Genomic DNA, 23,063 nt, shown 5'->3' on the forward strand with positions numbered 1-23,063 from the left:
TAAAAGCAGCAGAGAGGCAAAAACACACAGCAGGCTGATAGGCGGGACTTCCTCCTGGCATAACTCAGCTAGCCGGGCTGTTTATCTCGTCGTGCAGCGCAGGGATCGAGCCAGTGCAGGATCTGATAACAAGGTAAGCCCGTTGACAGCGGCGGGGTTTGGCGTGTTTCTCAGTTTGTGCATGTAGTCTGCCTCGTTGTCGCTCCATCCGCAGCACTCGTGTAAATTGCACTCGTTGCTGTGCGTGGTTATTGTTGCAATCAGAACTGCGTGGGTTTTTTTTTTTTTTTTTTTTTAGCTGTTAGCAATGCAGCACAAAGGCTAAAACACGGAATCTGTTATAATGTAGCGAACTGTCGATAGGTTCACTTTAATTCGTCTGGATGTGAGTGTCTCTCTGATGTGCCGCCGTTGTGATATCCTCAGCTAGCCACATTTCCAATGACATCTTTGCTGTCCTTAACGGAAATATATAAATGTCATTTTTATTATTATTTATTATAAACGTTATTATTTAAGCCAATTTCTCAATTAATTTCTGCCTTGTTTTCATAACCAGCTTAGTGTAATGTATACATATATTTTTATAATTTGTTTATTAAGCCATTAGTTTTATGATTATTAATTAAGTGATGCAAGTTCCAAGGAGGCATTTTCAGCTGTTTGTTAATAACATATCCAGTCGTGTACAGTCAGGGGCGATTCTAGGCTCGAACCTTTACGGGGCTCAGCCCCTTATCATAATGTCATGAACAGTGCCTGTGCTGCCTTGCAGTTAATATTAATGTCACCGTTCAACCCATGTTCATTGACATGAATCCTGTTAATTGCAGCTTTTTATATCAATTAATGTGTTCTATTTAGAATGTGAAATCATCAGTAATTGTGGACAAAGCAGAAGTTACCTCAGCTTTGTAACTTTTCTTGACTTTCCTTCATGTCCACTCTGACCTGTTTTATTTTGCTGTCTTCATCCAGCTCTTTCTCCTTCTCACCTTCCCCATCCACCTCTCTCAGTCTTTGTGCTGTCACCAAAAGGTAAATGGAACAGTGACGCTGAATTTATAATCCAATAAAAAGCTGATTTACATCACGTTACAACAATATTCTAATTGAATACTTGCTGCCGCTGGCTGTTGACAGTTAACACTCTTCTGACGTGCTCTCTGGAGCTCTGCTGTACTGTAAACAAACAATGAGACTCAATTCAACCAGAACAGGAAACTAATAAAGCAGATCAGCTACCTGGTTGGCAAATAGCGGCTTATTGCTTAGAAAGCTGAAATTGGTTAATGATTCAGGTGGTCTAGCCTCCATTAGCTAATGTTTTCGATGCTGTTTAGAGAAGAAATATACATAGGCAAACAATTTTCACGTCACGGCAGTGACCCTTCATTACTGGAACAATTTTAACTTTCCCTTGCTAATGTTTCATTTGCATATGAAATTACGTCTTTGCCTTCATTCAGCTGCAGCAACGCAAAATCTTAATTGTTAACAAAAAGTGACGCTGCTGAAGCAGTGCAGCACCTCTGTGTGCGAACACTGGACATTTAAACTGTTTTTAATGGTCACCTGTACTGTCTCCAATAGACAAGTTGAGGGGAAAAAATACAATACATACAGTTATTAAGGAAGGTAAAATGATGCCCTTAATGATTTTGAACATTTTCACAAACTAGCTCGCAGCTTCTTGTAAAAAAACAAATGTCTGTGTAGGCTTGTATCAGAAAACATATAATGGAATACGGATATGTCTGTGGTTGGTTAGTATCCAATCTAATCTGTCAGGCTTTAGTTGAAACCACACGTAGTCCCTCCAAAACTAGATGGTAAATGGTAAATGGCCTGTATTTATATAGCGCCTTCTAGTCCCTAAGGACCCCAAAGCGCTTTACATATCCAGTCATTCACCCATTCATACACACATTCACACACTGGTGATGGCAAGCTACAAGATTAGCAGATAGTACTTCTATATTGATGAGGAAGTGCACTAGATGGCTAAAACAGTAAGTATAGCTGATCAGATAATGTTGGAAGTTGGGTCTGCATTATCATACAGTTTTCTATTTTCTAATTTTGTATAGATCAAATAATCTATCTATGATTTCAGTAAAAACCATAGATAATCATAGATTAATAACGTTATAGACTTAGAGGGATTAAATGTCTAGCTGTAGTCAATAATGTGTTGTTTTTTTGTAGGCTGTTTCGTCAGTCTGCACACTATGCTCTGCTACTTGTTGCGAAGAGGCCGCAGTCCTCTGCTCTGCCTCTGGGCCCTGCTTCTGCCTCTGGTATCCCTCGATAGCCCGAACCACCGTGGACGTAGGGACTACCTTGTGACGGAGCGGCCCAAGCTGCTGCTCGTGTCCTTTGACGGCTTCCGTTGGGACTACATTGACCGCGTTCCGACGCCTAACTTCCGCAGCATCATGGACACGGGGGTGAAAGTGGAGTTTGTGGAGAATGCTTACATCACCAAAACCTTCCCTAATCATTACAGCTTAGTGACGGGGCTGTATGCTGAGACGCATGGCATTGTGGCTAATGAGATGTACGACCCTGTTCTGAACCGGTCCTTCTCCATGGAGACGGACAGTGTTTATGATTCACGGTGGTGGGAGGAGGCTGTGCCCCTCTGGGTGACCATCCAGAAAGCTGGAGGACGGAGCGGGGCAGCAATGTGGCCTGGGTCTGATGTCAAAATCCACAACATGTACCCTACTCAGTACCTCCACTACAACGCCTCAGTCTCCTTTGAAACCAGAGTGGAACGGATTATTGAGTGGTTCTCTGCACCAGAAGCTGAGGCGGTGGATTTTGGAGTTCTGTACTGGGAGGAGCCTGACGAGAGCGGGCACAACCTAGGACCTCAGAGTTCCTTAATGGACGTAGTCATCGCGTGGATTGATGAGAAGCTCGGCTTCCTTATAAACAAGCTAAAGAAGGCGGGGTTGTATGACAGAGTGAACCTCATAGTAACCAGTGACCACGGCATGGCTCAGCTTTCTCCTGAGAAGATCATAGAACTGGATGAGTATGTGAGCAGAGACCTGTACACCTGGGTGGATAAGAGTCCAGTGGTGGGAATCCTGCCCAACGAAGGTAGAAACAGTAATGTTTTTGGAAATTCATTCATTTTCCTCTTTACCACCATCATGCTTGTATATTAAATATGAAGCTTGTCACGGGTTTATGCAATGCTTATTATATGATTCTGATGCAATGATAAAATAACAGTAAAATATCCCTTCTCAAGCTGCAGCTGCAAATGAACTACTTTATGCTAAAAACTTTATCTGGCCAAAAAGGGACAATGGATGTGGAGGACTGACCTAAAGATTATCAGTTTAGTTAATAATCAGACAATCCTCCATTATGACCAAGGTTTACAACACAGACTTAATTTTTATAAAATTTTATCCAAAACCAGTGACTGAGCCATTTTCCCCATAGACTTCTACAGGAACTGATCGCCATCTGGTGGCCTTCATATAGAATAGAGGCTTAAGGCATTTCTGCACTGGCTCAATTTTTCTGACCTAGAAACTATAGTCATCCTATATTCATCCTGTCTGTAACTGTAGGCTATGTCCATCTTTTATATACAGTTGTTGCTTTTCAGTTAATCTCTAAAGTATTGAATTTGTTCCCCATGAGCTGCCGTTCATAAATCAGAATTTGCAGCCTCTATAAAGATTTTCTGCTACCGCTCGTTATGTATCCTTCAGGGAAACTCGACGAGGTGTATAATCTGCTGGTGGATGCAAACCCGAACATGGTGGTGTACAAGAAGGAGGAGATTCCCGAGCACTACCATTATCAGCACAACATCAGGATCATGCCCATCCTCATAGAGGCCAAAGAAGGCTGGACCATCATGCAGAACAGGACCGGACCCTTCATGCGTACGTTTTCACACATCACAAAGCTCTGCTGAGACAACACTCTGGCGTCGTTACTGTGCACATTAAACAGGTTTTGACAGTTTGTTTAAGCAGCAGCCTTTTTTCTGCTCTAATAATAGCTTCACAGGAGGTTTATTTCAGTCACTGAACCAGCGCTTGTTTTAGAGTAGCTGTAATTAACAAAGAAAGCTGGATATGCTTTCCCTTAGGACCAGCAAGAGTGTGTTTGAGTTAAAAAGTGTGTGTGTGTGTGTGTATGGATGTGTTTGGAGGCTTTTATTGCATTTACTCTAAGTGCAATTATTTTTTCCTAATACAATACCTACTGAGCATCACCTCTTCAGATTAGAGCGTTCAGACCCATGTGTCATGGAGGCAGTGTGTCTTTACACCAGCTACTGTCACTGCTTAATTCCTCCTCTGCTTGTTGGCTTGTTAATGAGTGAAATGATCAGGTGGAGCCTGCCGCTGGAAAGAAAACTAGCAGACTTTCAGTCTTCAGGGACAAAGCGATGTGAGACTGCTTAGACACACACGTGTGTATTATGATGCTTTCCTGCTAGTGGTGCAACGGATCACGGTTGATCTGAAATCCGAACCGATCCCACTCCACGGTTCGGTACGCACGTGATCCGAAAATTCGAAAAAGAAAAAAAAAGTATGTGTATGGTGCGCGTGGTGGGTCTGTCAAGCGGTAGTTATGGTCAGCGCTAGCGGTCCAAGTGGAGGAGCAGAGGAGTTTGCAGCATTTAAGCAGCCCTTTGCTGCCCAGTCCGACCGGGCTAAAGCTATTACAAAAGCTATTGGGGTGTTTAGCTGCAGACGGGAGGCCGTATTCCGTTGTGCAAAACAAGGGGTTTAAACTGTGATGAACGTGCTTGAGCCACGCTGTGATGTCCCGTTGCGCGTCCACTTCAGTGTGACAAGATCGTTCCAAGCATGTATGAGCAGGAGAAGTTTAAAGTTATGGCTGAACTGTCCCACGCATCTTCTGTTGCCCTAACTACAAATGGGTGGAGCTCCAGGGCAACGGAAAGCCACGTGACCGTGACCGCTCGTTATATCACAGCGGAGTGGTAGATACAAAGCCCTGCACTGCCCTATAGATTACATTAGATTAGATGAAACTTTATTTATCCCTCGGGTGGGTTCCTCCGGGAAATTCAGTTTCCAGTAGCACAGCCCCGACAGAAGTTGCAGAATGTGAGCAGAAATATACCATATATACACATATACAAATACAGAGTATACAAAAGGGATAAATAGAATAAATAGGAATAAGAACACAAGGGAACGACACATTTCAAGTATTGCGAGTCTATTACACCGTTGGATATTAACAAAAACTATTGCACAGTGAAAAGGCACTACAGCTTACTTGTTCCCCCCTCCTTTGTCCCCGTTTCCCCTCCCTCTCCCCTCCAGCGAGGAGTTAAACAGTTTAATGGCGTGTGGGACAAAGGACTTTTTAAGTCTGCTGGTCCTTGACTTTGGGAGACACAACCTGTCACTGAACAGACTCCTCTGGTTGTTTATGGCTGTGTGCAGAGGATGCCCAGCATGGTCCATAATGTCCATATTGCACCTTAATTTGTTTCTACATAATAGCGTGGAATGAGTCTTCAGTTGAATGTTTTGTAATAGGCAAAAAATACTTAAATAAGTAAATGGTGAGTCGAATTTTTGTCTTTTTTTTCTATTTTTGCTGATCCGAAAATTGATCCGATCCATGACTTAAAACCGTGATCCGATCCGAACCGTGAGATTTTTGATCTGTTGCACCACTATTTCCTGCTATAACAAAGTTTTTGAGAGGGAGCGATATGCATTCATGACTAAAACATGCCTCTTACCGTGCAGCAGTGGCCCCATCTGTTTCTCAGTGCATCACGGGGCGCTGCGGAGTAATGCAATACAAATAACACTGCAGCTCCACTTGCTACAAACCCGATCATTCTTCTTTGTTTACATCAATTGAAAGAAAATGTGCTCTGCGTTTCTTGGTATTCCATTATATGTCTGTCTCTATTTATTTGGCATTTGCCTTTATTAGATACTGCAGTGGAAGACATTTTATACATCCATATTTAGTTGCTAGCAGCATTCTTCTTCCCTGCCTCCGCCGGCTGATTGCCGCACTTCTGTGCTCATTCCTTGCGACATCGATCAGTGGAATAGGATTACAGCACTGGTAGAATTGCTAATGTTCTTGCATGCGCGCACACGTGTGTGTAGTTGTGCATGTTTACAAAACAAAAATATAGAGGAAAGAAATGTCGACCAGGCAACGTTGGGGATCGGAAATCTCCGCAGGGTATGTTTAAGGTAAGATTTATGGGAGATCCTGGACCTGCTCGAATGGCCGTTAAACCCACTGAAGCTGCCATCACAGTCAGCGCTGATAGACTGTATTGATTTTTACTCGCAGCACGCTAAGAGAATCACATCAGATCTTCTGGATGTAATAGCACTGATAAATTTTAGGAGCGGCTGTTAGCCTGTCTAAGCTTTCATGTAAGGTCTTTGTGTTTGTGTTTTGTGATTTCATTTTCAGTTTTTGTTTGGGCTGTGTTGTGATTGATTTAGCCTTATCCCGTCTGCTGAGGCAAGTCGTTTTGGCAGTAAATCATCAGGTAGAGCTGCGGTGCCAGGTCCCATAAATCTGGAAACAAAACGAGCTGTCTGTGATTCATGGGATGTGAAAACCAGATACAGATGTATATAAAGGTCTATTAGCAACAGAATAATAATTTACATCAAAATTTACATCTTATGCAAATGTTTTTTGTCTTTTTTTCATCTCCAGTGGGAAACCATGGCTATAACAGCAGCTTACGTAGCATGCAGCCTGTGTTCGTGGCTCGTGGGCCGGCCTTTCGTGAGAATTACGTCAAATCCTCCATGCGCTCCGTTGACCTTTACCCTCTCATGTGCCACATCCTGTCCATCCGCCCTATGCCGAACAACGGCTCCCTCTCGAATGTTCAGGACCTCCTGTCCATAGAGCCCACTGTGACCACGCCAGTCCCACCTCACCCTCCCGTTCCCCCTCCGGGCACTGGGTACTCCTGCGCCCCCATCGTGGGCTCGTTCCTCGGTGTGGTTTTGGTGCTGGGCTTCCTAGTGGTCTACGTCATACTAGTGACACTCAAACAGCGGCCCTCGAGAAAACACAGGAGCTGGGAGATGTCGCAGCCTTTACTGCAAGAGGATTTGCACCTGTAGCTCGAGAACGGAAAGAAAGGCGGACGTAAAAGAAGAGGAGGTATTCCTCCTCCCGAGGTACTCCCACATCCAGAAGCATCCCCCGAATGGCTCCCTTACAGCACTAAACGCTGCTCTTCTTATTCACTGAAGATCGAGGAAGTTTACCCTCCCACTCATGCGTAGGGGTACATCTGGTGTAAGGGAAACGTCCTGGGTGTGCTTCTGGTTTGGGTTTATTCAGAATAATGGGTTTCTTAGTGGCTTTGCTTTGATTGTGAATTCTACCTAATAGCGTCTAACATTTTCATTGTCACTTTATGAGTAAAGATACAAAGGTAAACGTGAAGTTTGAGCCTGTGATTGTAAAAGGGTGAGCTTTTGGTGGCCAAGCCTATGACACGGATGATATCGAGGTATCAGTATGCTCAAATCCCACTAAAGCTGTTCTTTTCCAAGGTGGGGTGTAAAAATCTGGTAATGGTGCGTACCTTCAGACAATCTTACCTTGATGGAATTTATAATGTTACACTTGTTGGGAAGCTGTGCCATGAGCACAGAAGGTAAAATGAGTAACTTTTTGGAAAGCATACTGACACCTTTCCCATCCTGACAGCGAGAGTCATCTTCAGTCCGTTTGCTTTGACATTTTCAAATCTATGCAAAACAGATTTGTATGTCATAAAGTGAAAAAGGGATCTGGTGAGATTTTTTTTCGCCACCACCTGTTCTCCTTGTGGTCTGAGCACTGAATAAGATGTTACTTGGAACTACAAATGCTGTGATTAATCTAAAGTATTCCAAACTGTTCGTTTTAAGCACTTGACTGTGGTCAGTGTTACTTCTGAATGTTAACTGGAACCACTAAAGTCTCACTCTTCGTGCCAAGCTACTGCTCATAGGTGTAGGTCATTCCATGAGCTAATCACTTCAGTAGTCAGTTACCATTTGCCTTTGAACTTAACCGAGAACATCTCTCGAACGTGTGCAGTTGTTTGTGCGTCTGTCCTTTTTTTGTGTGTCAGGAGGGCTTTTTTTTTTCCTTCCAGTGTAAGATGATTGTGTAGTGCCCTTCCATTCATATGTCCACTGTCATTACCATGGTCATTTGTTGGTGAAATGTGAAGTGCAATTGCTATTGGTCAGTATTTGTGTTAGGAGTTTTAAGGGTTCTGTTTGGTTGAGAAGACTATTTCGAGCATGACTTGCGAGAGCTGTTCCCGTAATTTGCACTACAGGATTGAAATGAAACTGAATGAAGGGGCAGTAGTTGGAAGCTTTTTAGGTCATGTATAATTTGCACTTCTAGTTTATAGTTGCTGTTTGAAATGACGAAAAAAGATAGGTGCCTCTTGCTTAAAAGCTTTTTAAGTAGCATAATCGCAGAGAGAGTTAGAAGACTAGAATTATAATCTGCAGATTAAATACTATCATTTTTTTTCCAGCGTCTTTTAAGAAAGAATTGGTTCAGTTTTCTCCTTTTTGCTTTTCGATGCACTGACTTATACCTGTGCCCGAAAATGACAGACATCACTGTGATATATACTTTTTACAAAATTTAAATTCATAAATTGAGAGCATTTATATGAAATTGTTAATTATCTGCGAATTGTGTTGTTTTATGATGGAAAAGTGTTGTCTGATAATTTTCCCCTAACTTGTTGACAGAGAAGTGAAACGTATCCATGCTATATTCCAAAAATGATTTATTTGAAGTTTTTAAGAAAAGGAAGAATATTAGATGAAGCTGATCTCAGTTTATTATTACCTTGGATTAAAAATGTGGATATTTAATATAATTTACAAATTAACTATCTTTGCCATGTTGAAGCAAATAACAAGTCTTCTGGAAATAAAGGAACTAATGTGAAAATAACTGTGTTTGTTTATCATTATTATTATTATTTTTTTTTAACCCTTGTGTTCGAGGCCCAGATCTTTACATTTTTTCTTAGTCCACAAAAAGGTACATTTTGTAGTAATCTGTCATTCTTCAGAAATGCAGCTAAATACTGTAAAGTGTGATGCATTTAAGGAACAAAATAAATAAATAAATAAAAATCAGTCACTGAGTTAAACCATAGGATTTCTCTTTTTCAGACTGGCGTATAACTGAGCATGCAGTCATGCCTACCTTTTCCATTTCTTTGAAAAAAATAGTGATGAGGACGGTTTTGTAATTTTAATAATTTGGAATTAAAAAAATATTCTCACCCTGCAAAGAACATCCACCAAAGGAAGCTCAGCAGTCTCGTGATACCATCTTTTAACCTTTTTAAGTTGGATTTTATTACTTTTTTATTATTGTTCATCAATAACACAGATTCACCTCAGTAAGTAAGCAACACAGACTCTTTGCCTTAACAAAGCTTCCTTGCAACTTCCTTCCTGTATTTTCCAACGGGTGAAGATAACATCTAATAGATGTCAAACTCATGTTATATCGAGGGGCACATACAGCACACTTTAATCCTAAGTGGGTGACCGGTGGAACTCCCCTTTCTGTCAGTAAGAAGAAGTTTAATTACACATTTAATCCCAGATTGTAAGAAAAAGACGACAGTATGTATCAGTCATTCCACATGACAAAGAAATGCTGGTGCAGTAAATGAAAGAAACGTGTCAGCATCACCGTTTGAGCTGAAACTGCAAGAAATAAATATGTAACATTACAGAAAAACTGTAAAACTCATGAAAATACATTTAAATGTCTGAAATTTTAAGCCCTCTTTCACATTTTCTGCACCCATCCAGTGGATGTGTGTTTCTAAGTTACCTGGCCACAAACACAGCTTGCACCTCTGTCATCTTATAATCATTACAGTACCCGCTATCCCTCTCTTACGGCCAGCCGCAGGGTGGAGGAAACCTGGCAAGGTGCATTTACACAGATTTTACATAAGCAAGTCTAGAAAATGCACAAGGGCTCTACAGCTTATCAACATTACAAAGGTCCCAGAGAGTTTTATATGTTTTTAAATATTAGTTTCGAGCAGTTTGGTTGTTTCTGTTTGTACAATACAAATACTGCCACAGTTAAATGACTGAAACCTGTAAAAATGCAGTTAAATACAGGTGAGCACAGTTAGTAGAATTAGTAGAATCTTAAAGGAAAATGGAAAATACAAAAAGGTGAAAATGCAGAATTGTGAGAAAACACATAAGCAGCTCGGTAATGACGGGAGTAAATAAGCAGGGCACATTTTTAAGACTTAATTGAAGTCAGCGTGTTCTGATTTAAACACGCTGCTCTCTGCCCTTGCAAGCCATCACATTTAAAACCGGAATATCCTTGAAGGGGCACAGTCCTCAGCTTTTACGCTATCCACTCGTTAACTTGCAGGATCAAAGGTCTTTTATAAGTTATCACTGGAATTTGCTCAGTGCGCTCAGTCAGTGAGTCAGAGGCAGGCGCACGGTGAGAAAACACTGACCACTCCAGCACTACTCCTCCACTTTCAACTTCAAGGTCTGCTGCCAGAGATGGACAACATCTACGAAACACTAGATCACGATGATGTTCCCGCAGGACGCGATCGCGTTGAGCCCAAGTATGAGAACCCGGGTGAGGCGAGGGAGCAGCTGTACAGCGAGGTGCTGGTCCACAGGTCGTCTCGGGAGGAAGACCGCAGCTCCCCGGATTACATGGAGATCAGGGAAGGAGGCAAACACAGCGACTCCTCTTCTTCATCCAGCGACGACGAGGACGCTAAAACGAGAAAGGAAAAAGTGGAGGCACAGGTGCAGGAGGTGAGCGGCGAGGCGCACAACGGATCCAGGCGCTCATCCTCCTCCTCAGATTCATCCGCCTCACCCGGAGATCCTTGCGACGACCCGCCGTTTCAGAGGAAAATCCAGGAAGAGGATAACGCCGAGGATGGGATGATGATGGCCTACAGCCGCCCTAAAACTGACCCCGAGCCGCAGGAGTCTGTCGACTACACCCTTAAAACTCTGGAAAGTGTCACTTTGGATGAAAGCAGCTCTGCGCCAGCTGATCCCAAACAGCCTAACATCGCCCTGTACATTAAGGTGAGACATATACTATACTATATAAAAAGGGCTCTGCAGGGTTGATCCAGGTTATGCATCAACAGAACACAACCTCAGGGTTCAGCATGAGCCTTCAGGTGCGTGGAATTTCACTTCCTTGCACAAAAGAAGGCTCTGAGGCCAAGTAGCGCATCCTGTTGATGAGACATCTTTGTGAAGCCAGGAAGGAGTTCTATGAAAATAAACAGACTCCCATCATTTGCTCCTGTGCATATTATATTATATTATATTATCATAAAGGGTTTAAATATAATCATTATAGAAATTATAATTCACCTCATTAGGCTTCCATGTGGTTACTAGTTAAGTCTAAATAGTTAGTGTTCCTAAGCTGTGTATATTTAGAAGTATAAATGCATGTTTTTAAAAAAATAGTGCATAAGCAGTGATTTCTTTGTATCCAAATCTTTGTGTGTGACTTTAATCCAGAGGCACTCTGCTGTAATAATTAACTTGTTCGCTTTAAGGTCACAGGAACCTGGGGTGAACTCTATGCTTGAGCAAATCCGTCTGTGTGTTTTGTTGCTTTTTTGTGATACCTGCTCTGGTGAGTGTACTATCAGTTAATGCAGGGGTCACTTTGCTGATTAGGCTGCTGGCATCAAGTCGCTGAAAGTCATGAAATGGGTAATGACAACAGGTTTTTGTTTTTTTGTTTTTTTAAAATTGCCAGGTCTCCCTGTAGCGTGAAGCATTGTTGGGTAAGATGGTGAATGCTATCAACACAGATGAGTTTGATTCCAGCTGTGTTACATGTCATAATCTTCCTCGCCCACACGTTTCCTGTTTCCGTTTTCCCTCTTTACTCCACCATAAAACCAAAAAGGTGATTATGACAAGGAGAATAGAAAACACCAGACAGCTTTTCAAGAATAATAATGTTTTGTCTTTTAAAAAAAACACATTTCATAAACACTACAAAAAAAATTTCTGACTAGTTCAGAGTGCACGGTTTTTGTCTGAGCTGCTCCTTCCTCGGTGAGCTGAAACGACATTAGCAGGATCTGAAAGCTCATCGTAGTCTACACATTTAACACACTCAGTGTACAAAACTATATTATATCACAATTATGATAAATATGCAGCATAGTTCACCCCGAAGGCCGTAGAAGACGACAGACGTGATAACATCCTCAGCCCCTTCAAGAAAAACACCCCACCCTCTATCCTTTATGTGTCTTTCCGTGGGTGCGTTTCCCAACAGTTTAATCATCAACAATGATCATAAACTTAACACGAGCTCCACCATAAAAGTAGGAAGGTGAGTTATGAGGTCACGTCTCTGAGGGGAAAATTTAAAATGAAACCTCCACAGTCCTCTCAGACTCCTAGGCTATCAACAGTATCGCTAACGTGCACTTTTACTGGCTCTGTCACTGTTTTTGTGCAATAAGACCTTTTCACGAGCTCTTTTAACTGTAACTGTCCAAGACTCTTCAGCAGTTCTGGCTCGATTAACACATCTGGCCAGTGTGTGCGTATACACTGTTCACACACTCCCCGTCACCTCAGTTCCGGAAAGAGACAATTCTCTGTAACCGTTTGATGTTTATGGTGAATGATTAGCCCAGCGAGTCACTGATTTGAACTTCCCTTTGTTTCAAAAGGATCGAAACGCCAAGGCCATATCTTAGAAACCACTAATGGTCCCATTATTATTGATTTAGATTACTGATTTAGAAATCCATGACAAGAAAAGAAGACATTCTGGTCGATACTTTTACTCACTGTTTTAGCAAAAGTTAGATTAAGAACTATATAGTTTCTGTGACCACACACTAAATGTAAGGCTGGAAAAAAGGGGAAACAGTGTGATTCAGCACTAACCTCCTTTGTCCATTTTTAAGTCCATTTGTTGAAAGAATTACAAGCTACAGGTGGATAAGAGTCTCGATGGTGGAAATTTGAAACAATCTTCTCATCTAGACTTTATTATTATTATTCTTTTTTAAAATGAATATAAATCCAGTTTGACATATTTTTGGTATCTTCAGCTCATCATTATGGAAAGTCTTCCCTCATTTTGGTGCTGTTCACTCAGTAACTTTGCAAATAAACTAACTAAGACCTAAAATAACACATTCAGACACTGTTCAAGATTTTCCATCCTGAACTCTGATAATGAGCACCTTCTTCCTCTGCAGCTCGCCTTTAATTGGTTTGTGCTGCAAGTTGGTATGCCAGCCAGGAGAGGGAGCTGCTCTATAAATAGAAACAGTTAAAACGTTTCTCTCCAGCCGAGCCATCTGTCTCCTCTTTGCTGTTTTCATCAAACTTTCTTTCTCGGATCTATCGCACATAAGCCACACACACACAGACACACACTACTCAGTTTCCATGTTTCAAATGTACCTGCTTTTTAAAAAAATTATTTTTGTGGCCTCTTTCTGCAAACAAATGCTAATTTTTGCCTTAAAACCGCAGCCGTGCATCAATAATTTAGAGAGGAATCTTCTCCAGTCTGCTGCTGGTGATCAAATATAACCTGCCAGAGTCAAACACATGTGAACATGAATTAAATATAAATGCTGCTGCACAACTACTCAGTAACTGATGGACCGACAGCCTCAGAAACTCAAAGTGACACAAATAGCGTCCCGTTTTTGGCAATGTTGTCAGATGGGGAGAATATATTATTGATGGTTTGGGTGTTCAGGAAGTGTTTCATCAGTTTGGCAAAAAATAATACGATAAAACATGTAATAGTGGAAAATATTGAAAAATAAGAATGTGTGAGCTGTGGGACAGAGAGATAAGGGAGTAAGTGCTGGCTGTGATGCGATTTTGATGCCAGGTTTGGTTGTAGTGGTGGGAAGAGAGACACGGGGCTCCACCCCCTCTGCTATAGACTGACACCTGTTTTCCACTTTGTGTCAGTGAGATCTAATGCTGCCCTCCATCTGTGTCTAAATCAGAGCACAGGGCTGTGACTATCACCTGGACCGACTTTCAGCCTCACCCAGGAGACACAAACGGAGCAGAAAACTGCCTTTACAGCTGCAAATGGTGGTGAAGGTGAAGGGAACAGAACTTCCTTAGGTGTGGAGAGAGGATAACCTCAGAGAAGATAAAAGTTTCTCCTCCATTTTTTTTTGTCTTTCCAGAAGATGTAGAGCTCCAAGGAAATAAAAAAGGACACATAGTTTAAAAAAAGTAAAAGAAAAAGGAATCATGTCTGATGAAGACAGAGACCCTGATATTGAACTTTTTGTAAAGGTAAGATAGACACAAAACTATGACTGCAGTGAGGTTTTGATAACATTTGAGGGACCAAGTACTGCCTGAATTTTTCAAATGAGCATCGCTGTGTGTTATGAGCAGTTGCGTAACCCAATAGCGGAGGTAGAGTTACAGCAGCACCAGCAAGCACCCCGACCCAGGATGGTTGTGACAGTGATACCGAAGCTGCTTGTTGATGGTGAGAAGCTCACATCAGGCCATGCAGTGGTACTGTTACTTCAGTCCACACTTTTTCAGGAAGGACTGCGTTATGCAATCCGTTTCGAGAACCTGTCTAATGTCTCAGATGTAGAACAGACATTGCATTCCTGAGTAGAAATCTGCAGTATTCAGCAGCAGCAAAGATGTTGGTAGAAACATGACTTCCAGGGGATGAACAATTTTTATGATCTTTGTTTTTTGGGGGCAAACTTTTAAAGTACCTTTTAAAGACTTGACTTGTAATGCTATACCTGAAGTTTCTTTGTTCCAGTAACCAATGAAAATGAATGTTAACCCACACAACTACCCAAATAGATCTCTGGAAGAATTTCAAGACTGCTACCAAGTAGTGAGGCTTGCTTGTTCAAAGACCTTTCTTAAGAGATGTTTTATATAAGATAGCATGTAGGGTTAATAATGGAAACTTTGAAATAGGTAATAATAAAGTGGAAAAAAAAATAACAGTTTGAAGGTGGTACCGTCAGTGGACACAGCAGTGGTGTTTTGTTCTCTATAAAAAGGTTTACTTCAGTTCCCCTGAGGAATCACACAGGCAGATGAATACACCTGAGGCAGGTGGAAAAGCTAACGTGCTACCTGGATGCACAGTTCTAATTAGCTGGTGAGAAGTCTGACTTTCTGCAGGCACCCCTGAGGTCAACTAATTAACTTTTAGGCCTTTATCTTTGATTTAGTTTCTAAACTGTCATTTTCTTTCAATAAATCTTAATGAAACACAAATTTTATTAATATATAGAGAGAGTGACTACACCCTAATATAATAATTTATTCATCATGCTACGATCTAGATGGATCTGATGGCCGGAGAACGAATTCTTTGTTAAAATGCAGGCTTAGGCAAACTAAGGACACCAAAACCCAGTTATAGTTATAGCATAACACAGCATGTGATGGATCGTATGACGTGAGAGCCCCCAACAGTCATCATCTGATCACTCAGCAGCTCCATGCTCTCACGTTCCTCGGGCCTAGTGGTCTAGCTGTGTGTGGCAGCTTTTGTGCTCTGTGTTCTAGATGTTGATTGGCTATTATTTGAGGCCAGTGTATTGTGTTACCACCATGCGACTGAGCCTGGCCATAACAATACACAGACAGCACTGAGAGCATCAATGGCTGGCGTCCATACAGTTGGCTCAGCTACTTTGAGCCTGACGGCCCTTTTGTTTCTGGTCTTTGCTAGGAGCTGTTTACTGATGATGGACGTGTGTGGTGAATGTCAAAATATTTTTTGACATCTTTGCAGTAACTTATTTTTTTGAAAGGGTTGATGGCGTGTCCAATTATTTGTTATACTGGCCATTCAAAGGTTTTAGTGACATAAATAGTGAAATAGCATGCAATGAAGTTCATCTGCCGTTCTAATAACTTTAATGTGGTCAATGACCAGGACGTCATTGCACTCACATATTTGTTATGTGTTGTGGGCTTGTGTGCGACTGCAGGCCTGCAGGTCGAACGCTGCTGTCTGTGCCCCAGGGGCCAATGAACCAGCTTATCAGAATCACCATGTATAATTCAAAAGGTTCACTGGATCAGATGTCACTGTTTGTGCTCCTCTGAGTATCCGTGCATGCCGACACATAATATCAGTGCATGTACACAAGCATATGATAGGAAGGAAGTGATTCTGTGTAGCTTTGTCATCATCAGAAAATAACTAAATAAATAAATAAATGAAAATACAACATTTAAATAGAAAAGCAGTGAACAGGTGAATAAAATCAAACCTGTTACCTGATTTAAATGTGGCCTAGCTCATGTTCGACAGCACATTCTCTCCCATATCAGGACAACGTGCCCTGCTATTTTTTAGATCTTTTGGTGGAAGTCTTCTTGCATTCGTGTGTCTACTTTGCATGCTGGATCCCCCCCAGTGGGTCAAAACAGAGATGCTTCCACCTGATTCTCATTTTCAGGATGTGCACGGGAGGCACAGGAGGGCAGATCTTGTGAATCAGGTGCGTTAGGACCACATAAACCTCCTCCATTTCTCTGTACGGGTAGATGATGGCATCCTGGCACACATCTCAGTTCTGGTCATTATGCCCATTTTAACTTGTTTGTTCAGTATCATCTTCTCATACACCTCTGTGCTGCTGCTATCTGCATGGCTGCTATTTATAGATTACAATGCAGAAGTTTTCCTCAGGCTCCCCGTGCACTTGTGCCTCAGCACTGCACATCGAATCTCTTCTAGTGTGTCGAAACAGTGATTATTCAGCTTGATCTTAATTTACAGGAAGTGAGCAAAGCGGTAGGTAGCTCAGTCTGGTGTGTCGTCCAGGTAGTGAAGAAAATTGTGCTGGAGCAGACAGAAAATTTCCTGTGCTTTCTGTGCACTTTGAGCAGCCATGAGATAACTTGCTGACAAGCCCAACAGTTCATCCTCCAAACATGTTTTGCGCCAGTTTGAGACAGAAGTTGATTTGAGGTCTGTGGTGAAACTGCAGAGCACACAGTTTAAGTGGTCAGGAGGGGACTTCCAGGGAGCAAACTACAAATAGCACACGTGGCTGAGAACATGAACTTGAATGTGAGAATGGCCAAAAGTAAATCAGGCCAGGTTTTTAACTTTAAGGACCTTCTCTCAGAGCTTTTTGATCAAAGCACAAGTGCACTGTCAAAAATCAACAACCTTGGGCACTGTTGTTGCACTCGTATGGTCAGCACCTGTAAAATAAGCAACTTTAAATTCATCCAGTTCATTCAATTAATTTGCCATGAATAGTTCCATTTCACATCAGTGGCCATCTCAAGACCATCTCATTAAAAATATTAGGGTGTGAAACAGCAATCCCCTGTGAGCAAACACCCACTGACAGTGGGGAGGAAGAAACTTCTGACTCAACCAGACTCAAGGAGGTGCCTGAAGCCACGCGGCACGAATGGGTGGGTTACGGTTGGGAATAACATAACAGACGATCCAGAGAGAAATACTAAGTGCAAAAATGCAGCTTCAGAAAACAGAGACATGTGCAGAAAGGTACAGGGAGACAAAAACATAGACTACAGCACAGAGAAGACACAGTGTTAATGACCTGTAATAAATGCATATACAGGAAGAGAGGAAAGGAGATCCAGTAAGTCTATATTGCACTGACTGTGTAAATACTGATGTTATTGAACCTACTGTAAAAGGTTAAGTATTGTTACTTAAACTTAAGTGCACTGGTAATAATTAGCCAGTCATGTCTTACATAATTATTGAAATTAGCACTGGTTATTTTTCTTCTACGTGGTTATATCTGATAGCTGTTATGTATTAATATAATAAAAAAGAAACTGGATGTTTCCTTCAGCGTACTGGTCCACTTGGGAAAGTAAATATGTTGGGCATTTTTTTTGGCCTTTAGACAATAATTCTGATTGCTACAAGTATGCAATTCACACCAGATAACAACACGTACAGACTCTAGGTTTAGTTTGACTCTGTCCTTATCATGAATCTGTCACAATGACCTATTTATGTGTGCTTATGTAATGTTATATGCCACTTATTGGAACAACTATATCAGGTAAAGAGTGAGTTAACACTTATCGCTTAAGATAAGTGTTATCCTTATCCTTGTTAGTAGCAAGGTTGCTACATTGTCACCAAAGGGTCATGTACTTGATTCCCACAGCTGAATTATAAACACTGAGAAACAAGTCCTAAGTCTTTTCATCCCTTGTCTGCTTCCAGGCGGGCAGCGATGGAGAAAGCATCGGCAACTGTCCCTTCTCTCAGCGCCTCTTCATGATCCTCTGGCTCAAAGGAGTCATGTTCAACGTCACGACCGTCGACCTCAAGAGGTAAGGTTACAGAAAGCTAAGTTTGCAAACACGAAACAAAATGTGCTAACTTCGCCCCTCGCGACATTCTGCTTTCTCTGCGTGTGTCTTCTGCAGGAAGCCGGCAGATCTGCACAACCTGGCTCCAGGGACGCACCCTCCTTTCCTGACCTTCGAAGGAGAGGTCAAGACAGACGTCAACAAGATTGAAGAGTTTCTTGAGGAGACACTCTGTCCTCCAAAGTAATTCAACTAGAGGGTTTTTATAACAGAGTATCAGATTATACCACCAACTACACACATCCTGGTTTGGCTGGATTTATTTCACTTCAGCAGCACTGCTGAAAGAACAGGAAACTCTTTAGTCCAGTAAAAGAGTGCTGGATCTGATGAAGGCTGACGTTAACAGAGATTACTGTTTATAGCTGCTGCAAATCTATTTTGAGTTGATATACAGTATAATGCAAGTGTCCCAGGTATGTTTTTTTGCACTTTTAATTTCTAAATGCAAAATCTTTAAGACTCTATATCCAAAGCTTTATTGACAAAATCTGATTTGGGTAATTTTAGTAAAAGAGCTTAAGAGGGTTCTTGTTGTTGTTATTCCAGTAAAAATGACCAGAGTCAGCGTGTGAGCGTTTGCAGAGAAAAATGTCAGATTAACTAAATCTTTCTTTTATTGCCTGTAAAGTTTTTTACATTATAAACCGACCTCAGTGTGAGAAGCTTAAGGGGCGAGTAGCCAGCTTGGTGAGAGTGTGTAACATGTTTGGAGTGTGAGCTGAGTTTCAGCCCAGGTGTTAATGCTATCCAGATGGTTTGGTCTGACTGGGTCTCTGACTGCCTCTCCTGCCCCTGTCCCCCCATCCACTCAGGTATCCCAGACTGGCTGCCAAGCACAGAGAGTCCAATACAGCTGGAAACGACATCTTCGCCAAGTTCTCAGCCTACATCAAGAACACCAAACCAGAAGCCAACGCTGGTGGGCTGCTTATTTCATGCCATTTACATTCACACATGTACATGCGCAACGGAACAAGATGAAAGCATGCGGGAGTGATTCATAAAATCCTCCACTAGATCGTAGCAGAGTCCACTTTTTAGGCTTGAGCTCATGCCGTTTGCTTTGCTGCCACCTAGTGAGGTTAGCGCCACACGTGTTCCATCACCTTTTAAAGGTGTCGTATCTGTGCGTTTTAGCTCTAGAGAAAGGTTTAACCAGAGCCCTGAAGAAGCTGGATGATTACCTTAACAACCCGTTGCCAGATGAGATCGATGCAAACAGCATGGAGGAGGAGAAGGGCTCCAACCGATGCTTCCTGGACGGGAACGAGTTCACTCTGGCAGACTGCAACCTCCTGCCCAAACTCTACATAGTGAAGGTAAAGAAATATGGCATGAGAGGAAAATTATTGAGGGGCAGTAATTAGTGGTGGTGATTCTACAGCTGCGCTGGTCCTTCAATAGGCCCCTTATTATTCTCAGATGAGATTTTCATATCAGTACCTTGAGCAATCCAGATCCCGTTATCTGTTGAAGTTAGAAGTGTGTTTTTCCAAGTAACTTTTAAAGCACACGCCAGTTTGTCCAAGTTCAAACCACCTTATGAGGTCAGTTTCTGCAATATTGGAGTTTGTTAAAAAGTTTCATACATTTTCACAGGCCAAACAAGTTTTCCGATCTACAATAAGATTCACAGAAGTTGTCATATCAAGCTGTTTGATCTTTAGAAAGTGTTCCTCAATTAAAGTCAGTGATAAAGAAACACTTTGATATATCAAAACCAGATTTAGTACATGGATTTTGAACTCCATTTTGATAATGAATTCAGTGTCTTGCTGCATTTGAGTAATAAAGGCTGTGGTAATAAACCTAATATGTGCTTGATGATAATGATGATGATGATGTGTTTGCCTTAAATTGGTGTCTGGTAACACCCGGGGAGGTCCCAAGCAGTATTACAGTTAACTAAAACGAAACGCCAACATACATTATAGTTTAAATTATAACAGAAACTAGAGACTATAAATAAATGAAAACTAATTGAAACAATGTGTATTTAAAAAAAAAGAAAAGAATTGAAATCAAATAAAAATATACAGTCAAAAATCGTTAACAATATGGTCAAATCTGTCAACAGCCTGCCTGAGGAGCCTGCAGTCCAAATGAGACTCGGGATGTCTACATGACTGCGAGCCAACTCCCTCCACAAATGTTGCATTTGTATTCAATTTTGTGCCACAGGAATACTTGAATAATTAAAAGAAAAGACTAAAACTAACACTGGAACTAATAAAAACTAAACTAAAACAAGTAAATCTATTCTGGAAACCAGCAGGATCTGAAAAGAAAGTAAAAAGGAAAAAAGGAAAAGATTGAAAATGTCAACCAACTCTGGGCCCAAGATGTGTTAAGTTTGCTCTTCATTTTTTTTCCACAGCAACAATTTTTAAAATCAGATTTTTAGACTTAAAAAAATAGTTTTTCCTTTTCCTAATTAAGGAAAGAAAACAATCTTGAATTTGTTATTTGGGGCATTTAGTATCCATATGTCTAGTTATTTTTAGATAAAGGTTATACTGATAAATCCCACTTTTAGTCCAGGAGGACACAACAAACTGTAAGAACACAAAGTCCCTTTAAAAGTTTTTCGTTTTAAACTAAAACTACAATTTTTAACAAGAGCAGGTCCTATATAAAGTGGGTTAATATATCAGGCAGATAAGCATTCACCACTGGAGAAAAGTATCTAATGAATCCAACCAGCATGTTCTGTTCCTGCAGAGCTGATTTACTTCATGCTTGATTGGTTTTGCAGTGGAAGTGGTTCCGACTTACCTTTTGGATGCAGAGCACAGACGATACACAGGAGTATTGCTGAAAGGCAATTATTCTTACATTTACGAGCTAAAAAAAGCATAAATGTTACAAGTTTTGTTTCAAAATGGCAAACTGGAACACCTTATCCAAAAAACATACCTCGTGGAGGGTGCTGAAGATATCAGCTCGGGTCTGAATGAACGGGGGTAGTTTAGTTATCGCCTTGCATTCTCTCCTAGGTTGTCGCTAAGAAATACCGCAACTACGACATCCCGGAGGAAATGTCGGGGGTGTGGCGCTACCTGAACAACGCCTTCACGCATGACGAGTTCACCAACACCTGCGCTGCTGACACTGAGATCGAGACCGCCTACAAAGACGTGGCGAGGAGACTGGCCAAGTAGCCTGACCTGAGCGCAAGGAAAAATAAACCAGCAACACACATCATAAAGAAAACATCCCCCATGAACGTAACACGCGACTGTCCTTTGTGAGTCTTCTTCCTGAGATCCTTGTCTGTCATAATAAACAAGTCCGATGTCTTTGTTTCAGCTCCAGATGTGGATGGACTTTAGCTATTCGGTGCACAGTGTGTATGGTATTTCAATCACCTCGGCAGAGACACGGCAAAGCAGAAGTGGAGCAGAAGATAAATCAAACACATTTAACGTGATTCGCATTTCAAAGCCAGGTTCCAACGTTGCTGCTGTGAGACTTCTGACATAACTCTTTTTGCTCAAATGTGATTGTGTCTGTCTGTATTTATTCCTCATAACACAAAGCTCCCTTTCATACCTACTCTACCGCACGGCCAAACATTTTACTAGCTGCTGATGTCGAGGTCGTTCACTTTATTTATTCCCGAGCCCACATAAGTCTAGTCTGACTCCAGTGTTTATTATCGGGCTCTGGCTCCTGGGGAGACACCTTGATTCATCTATGATTGATGACTGATGCTAATTGTTTGCTGAATATGACTGTTCCACTCTGCAGTTTCATTTTCAGTTCATTACTGTGGGTGTTGCTGTAGTTTTTTTTTTTCTTTTTATTTTCTAATGCTTCTGAAAATTTGATGTAAAGGCAAAAAATATATATATTATTCAAATATATGCTCGATAAAAAGAACAAATGTACCTAATAAGGGCATTAAAAGTTTAGAACAAAGCTTGTTTCTGAACTGCTTGCATGCGTGAATGTGTTTCAAACCAATTCTGAGCCTTCGGAAATATGAAAACTCCACAGATACGTGCCTTTATTTGGAAGTATGAGAAATCCATGCCAATGTCACTGATGGATTCATTCTGAAAAATGTATTGCAGCCAGAGCTGGGACATTTGTTTTGCCTCAAGCTATTAGTGTTCAGTCTAGAGTATTGATTTTGTCTTAAGTTACGCATGATATTATAAATGGAGAGAGTATTTATTTAGCAGCCCCAATCAGGCCTGATTAGCTTGAGCCATTAGTGCTGCGATGAAAAGCGTCTTCCAGGCCAGGTCCGCGATGGTCAGGAGCCCTGCCCTCCAGCCCTTCATCAGAAAGACATTTCCTCCTCTCTGAGGACTTCATCAACATCCGCAGCCTAAAAGTTAAAGTTCAAAAGTTTCATTGTCTAGCAGAGGACAGAGAGATTTGTCTCTGGGCTTATCGTCTTTGGCTTGCTGTCGGGCTTGCAACTATAGCGCGACTTCCTTGAAGAACCATAAGGCTCTTGTGTGGTTTGGACAAACACATGATATGAAACTGGAGCATGATGACTGAGAGGCTTTCTCATTGCAAAGCTCTACAAATAAAATAATATTTTCACAGATCTGCTTCTGCCTTTTCTTTTCTTTTCCAGCT

General features: G+C 41.5%; 2 protein-coding genes across 5 annotated transcripts; both read left to right on the plus strand.

Moving 5' to 3' along the window:
• The first annotated feature begins 41 nt into the window (after positions 1-41).
• Positions 42-8,994, plus strand: enpp5 (ectonucleotide pyrophosphatase/phosphodiesterase 5). Of its 3 annotated transcripts, none has more exons than XM_031755172.2 (5): positions 42-133; positions 979-1,038; positions 2,209-3,111; positions 3,738-3,914; positions 6,721-8,994. In XM_031755172.2, exons 3-5 carry the CDS (start codon positions 2,232-2,234, stop codon positions 7,137-7,139), a joined length of 1,476 nt encoding a protein of 491 aa, XP_031611032.1. In that variant the 5' UTR covers positions 42-133; positions 979-1,038; positions 2,209-2,231; the 3' UTR covers positions 7,140-8,994. The 3 variants fall into 3 exon arrangements, with proteins under 3 accessions (XP_031611032.1, XP_031611033.1, XP_039454842.1); XM_039598908.1 differs by lacking the exon at positions 42-133 and adding an exon at positions 162-385; XM_031755173.2 differs by lacking the exon at positions 979-1,038 and having other exon boundaries at positions 44-133.
• Positions 8,995-9,544: 550 nt separating this feature from the next.
• clic5b (chloride intracellular channel 5b) lies at positions 9,545-23,029 on the plus strand. Of its 2 annotated transcripts, none has more exons than XM_031755151.2 (6): positions 9,545-11,150; positions 18,316-18,425; positions 18,522-18,647; positions 19,280-19,386; positions 19,605-19,786; positions 21,464-23,029. In XM_031755151.2, exons 1-6 carry the CDS (start codon positions 10,602-10,604, stop codon positions 21,626-21,628), a joined length of 1,239 nt encoding a protein of 412 aa, XP_031611011.1. In that variant the 5' UTR covers positions 9,545-10,601; the 3' UTR covers positions 21,629-23,029. The 2 variants fall into 2 exon arrangements, with proteins under 2 accessions (XP_031611011.1, XP_031611013.1); XM_031755153.2 differs by lacking the exon at positions 9,545-11,150 and adding an exon at positions 14,143-14,387.
• The last annotated feature ends 34 nt before the right edge of the window (positions 23,030-23,063 follow it).

Source organism: Oreochromis aureus, linkage group 15 (assembly GCF_013358895.1).
Source record: "Oreochromis aureus strain Israel breed Guangdong linkage group 15, ZZ_aureus, whole genome shotgun sequence".
Taxonomy (NCBI): Eukaryota; Metazoa; Chordata; class Actinopteri; order Cichliformes; family Cichlidae; genus Oreochromis; species Oreochromis aureus.